Source organism: Phaethon lepturus, unplaced genomic scaffold (assembly GCF_000687285.1).
Source record: "Phaethon lepturus isolate BGI_N335 unplaced genomic scaffold, ASM68728v1 scaffold31115, whole genome shotgun sequence".
NCBI classification, from domain to species: domain Eukaryota; kingdom Metazoa; phylum Chordata; class Aves; order Phaethontiformes; family Phaethontidae; genus Phaethon; species Phaethon lepturus.
In genome coordinates this window covers 1-4,500 of record NW_010541715.1, presented here as the reverse complement: position 1 = coordinate 4,500, position 4,500 = coordinate 1, and the positions used below count along the sequence as shown (strand labels likewise).

At 39.1% G+C, this 4,500-nt stretch overlaps 1 protein-coding gene across 1 annotated transcript; it reads left to right on the top strand.

The window, feature by feature from the left end:
* Positions 1-360: 360 nt before the first annotated feature.
* LOC104616296 (protein FAM179B-like) lies at positions 361-2,691 on the top strand (the record flags this gene model as incomplete). The annotated part of the gene is made up of 3 exons (XM_010287817.1): positions 361-553; positions 1,511-1,730; positions 2,456-2,691. Coding segments are annotated over 3 exons (484 nt in total), but the record flags the coding sequence as incomplete, so codon positions are not given.
* Positions 2,692-4,500: the final 1,809 nt, after the last annotated feature.

Here is a 4,500-nt window from a genome sequence, read left to right as displayed (position 1 = left end):
TTTTTTTTCTTCCATTTGACAAGTTGATGTGAGGGAAGTTCACAACTGTTACTGGTCACAAACCCAGCTGCTCTCATACAGAAACTTGAAACAGCACGGGGCTTCTGCCTAGCTGAGGCTTATTTTTTGTGCGATAGGTACATATGCCTTTAGAGTGGAATCTATATTGAGACTTTAGGAACAACAATTACTATTAGGTGATTTTTTTTTTAAATCACCATGTTTAAAGTAAAAGTCCTTGATCAGAAGATTTTCTGTTTACTTCTGATATTTGCAGTTACATGGAAAGAGAATGTCTGAGATTAAAGTCTCCTGTTTCAGCTTGCTTATGTGTTCACTAAATAACTTTTTCCTTTCCAGTAGAGAGACTACAGAAGCCCGTGAAGTCACAAGAAAAACAGCTCCTCGTAATTCACTGGAAAGTGAAGAATATGTTAAAGATATTATAGGCTTATTGAATGCAAAAGACTTCCGCGATCGAATAAATGGCATTAAGCAGCTGTTATCAGATACAGAGAACAACCAAGGCTTTGTTGTTGCAAACATTGTGAAGGTAACTGTATGAAAACATTTTATTTCAAAGGTCCTTCAAGTTTTGTCACAAAGTTTTCTGATGAAAGCATTAGCTTCCTCTTTCAATAAAAATGTCTGATTAACATGAAAACACTGAGGAACAGGTCAGGTATGCTTAAGGGGGAGATGTGTAAGCTACAAAGGTAGTAAAGTAAATAGGAGGAAGAAGCTGAAAGTTTCCACTTGGAGATAGCACTCATTGAACTATTTCTGGAATACTGCATGCAGTTTTTCATGCCACTGCTGAGTAAATAGCAAAATATTGGAACAGGTTACAAAAAGAGCAGGAAGGATAAATCAAGATCTGAAAAACTCTCTCTGAAACACAGCTGCAAGTTCTGCATCCTTTGTTTATCTAGGAGAAGGTGAGGAAAGGTCTTTATTCTGATAAACTTAAGGTAAGTAACCTTTCTAATAGGAAAACAGGTTCTTCAGGAGAAAAGTACTATGATGAGGTCCAACAGTTGTAAACGAAGGATAGATACAGTGAAAGGAAAACCAAGATTGTCTTGTAACATTGCAGTGTCTTCGCTATGGAACCATGAAATACTTCTGCGAAACTTCGCAATATCTTAACTGTGAATATTTTTGAAATCTTTACAGCATTCTTTTTGCTAAACAGAGCTATGTCTTGCTAAAAAACACTTGCTTGCAGAAAATACTAGTCATACTGAAAGTCACAGATGGCTAGTTTACCTCCATTACATTGCATAGCAATGATTCACATTCAGATGAGGTGAGATACAGTTGAATAATACACAGTATAAAAATATCAAATGTTGCTTTACTCGCTAAAAAAAAATCTCAGGTATTTGCATATCAGAGCTGTCTTTTGCTAAGGTGGACAATTAAAGTCTAACAATAAAGCAGGAAACATAATATCCACCTCAAACATTAATTGTCAGTTCAGATGAATGCTGTTTGGATACTTTTTCAGATCTTCGATGCTTTCAAGTCTCGCTTGCATGACTCAAACAGTAAAGTAAATCAGGTTGCTTTGGAGACAATGCACAAGATGATCCCGTTGCTGAAAGACAATTTATCACCTGTGATCAACATGTTAATTCCTGCCATCGTGGACAACAACCTGAACTCCAAAAATCCAGGGATTTATGCAGCTGCCACAAATGTTATTCAGGCTCTGTGTCAACATTTAGGTAAGTAATTTACTCTCTCGTAAAGGGTTTTAATTATATTAATTAGATATTAAAGAGTTACTCTTTCCAATAGTTTCCATCCAATCATTACACTGTGTAACAAGTCATTGGTTTTATTCTCACACCTTTTAAAGCATACAAGTCATCTTAATATTTTGCCAGTCCAATAAAGAAATACAGCTAGCTGCACGTGTCGCGAGTGCGTCGATGGTTTTGTTATTGTTCCATAGCAAGTGCTTTTTGCTGTGCGGGTGCCTGAGCCCTGGCCCAGGTTGCCCTGGGAGGCTGTGGAGTCTCCATGCTTGGAGATACTCAAAAGCTGTCCCTCCCTTCCTCAACCATCCTGTGTGATTCTGTGCTTCGTTACCCAGAAGCTTGTCAGACTGCTGCTGAATCTCTTAAACAGGTCAAAGAACTAGACTCTTGCTGACTTGTGCATGCCTTAGCTGTTTTCCTTCCTCAGCTACTTTGGCTTTGGAGCAGAATCTTAGTATTTCAGTAAATGAAAAAGCTACCTTCTATCAGATTCTAGGAGTTAGAGCTTGCTGAGAGTATCTTTTTATGCCCTTAAATACATCACCTTGGTTTTTGAAGTTGATATATCATAAGTAAGGTTCTTAATTACATTTTTCTGTATTGTGTTCATTTCTAGAGTGTTTCATTTTCTGTTTAAGAATTTTAACATATTTTGTTCTTTGAATTTAGACAATTATTTGCTTCTCCAGCCATTCTGCACAAAAGCCCAGTTTCTGAATGGAAAAGCCAAACAAGACATGACAGAAAAGCTTGCTGGTAAAGTGATGTTTTACTTTGCATGTTTGTTTGTGTACCATCCTGATTATGCCAACTCATTGTAGGATGGTGGTGGCTATATATCTTCTGTCACAGTAGATTGTGGGCATTAATGATGCAGCAGTTGTCAGATTTCACCTCCTTCTAATACAAATTGAAGCTAATGCTGACAAAACAGAAGACTGATACATAGTCAGCTACTCCCCTGGAAGATGTATAAATACCTTGAGCTTAGAATAATTTTAATATGTAATCAGAGGTGGCAGAGTTCATAATGGTCTTCTTCCTAAAATGGTTTAAAAACAAAATTTAAAGACACATTGCTTAAAAATAGAAGACAAATTTTAATTAGAATTTATATACGTATTTTAATATTGGGGATTATTACTAGCAGAAGTGCTGAATTTTCCTTTGATGTTTTAAGTGAACAAGGGATGCCTTCATGGGAAATATGCTTAAACCAAACAGACTGTATTTGGCTTACTTTCAGGGTGGTTCTGTGTATAGTAGCAATGAAATTGAGCTACATAATATAATGGACAGTCTGTTCTTGAAATATTCCTAAATTTATGCTTTCTGAATGTGTTAATCACCAACCTTTAAACCGTTCATCTCTTGCAGGGATTTTTTGGAGTAGTTTGTATTACTTATCAAAAGAGCCCATTCTAGCAAAAAGGAAAACAGTTGCCAGTGAAATACTTAACTCATGATGTAATTGCCTGACTAGGGAAAATGCTTCATCTTATATAAGGCTACTTTGTTCCTTAAACACTTACTGTGTGGTTCTGAGATGAGGGGAAATCATAAAATACCAGACGTTACATGGGGCACTGTGAGAAATAAAAGCCCTTATGATAATCCTAACTTAAACAAAACAACCAACCAAACAAAAACCAACCCTTTCTTTTACTTGTTTTATTTAATGGAAAATTTTAATTGCCAGCAGTACCAGTGCTGCTGTGTAAACTAATGAGAGGGGATAAAAGGGCAGTTTGTAGGTAAAGTTGGTGTCTTTTACTGGAGCGCTGATGTTGTTGCAACAACAGACGAGCTTTTGCGTATAGCAAGCCTTCCTTCATTAGTTGCTTTAAGAAGATTATTTAAGTGCTTTTAAACACCTGCCAAAGCAGGGGGTCACTTCTGAATTGTATTTTGAAAATAGTCTTCCAACACTGCTCCATGACTTGTCTTTCTTGCAGATCTCGTTACAGAGTTATACCCACGGAAGCCTTACGCTGTGGAGCAAAAAGTTCTAGTTGTCCTTTGGCACCTCCTGGGAAATATGACAAACAGCGGCTCTTTGCCAGGAGCCGGAGGAAATATCCGGACAGCCACAGCGAAATTATCGAAAGCACTTTTTGCACAGATGGGTCAAAGTCTGTTAACTCAGGCCGCCTCTCAGCCACCGCACATCAAGAAGAGTTTAGAAGAATTTCTGGAGATAGCAACCTAGTATGTGCGTGTGTGAAACTCAGTCAGCCAACTGACTGGGACAGACGGACAGCTGTTCACGTGGAGACACGTGGGACCGTCCCCGTTGCTGGTTTCCGTGCAGAAGGGCCGCTGGTGAGAGAGGCTGTGAGCACGGCCGCAGGCGAGCGCCCGGCAATGGAGGAAAAGTCACCCCTGCTCCTCTACACGTCTCTTTAGAAGCTACAGCACAGCAGCCTGTTTGTAGATTGCTAACGAATAAATACACTTACTGCATAGCCATGTTTTGACTTGTTTTAGCACTAAGCCCTACACTGGTCAGTGGAAGAAAATCCCAGAGAGAATTACACAGTACAACAGGGTTTCGTGTGAGATTTGTGTTGGAAAAAAAAAAAATATTTTTTTAATCCACTTACACGGTTGTACAGTATTAGCTCGCTGTGGCTGCTGTTACGGCACTGTAACGTTGGCTTGGTGGCTGGGCATGCTCATCTGCACGGCAACGCACGACGCCGGCAGCTGGCGGCGAAGCGCGGCCGCTTGCTCC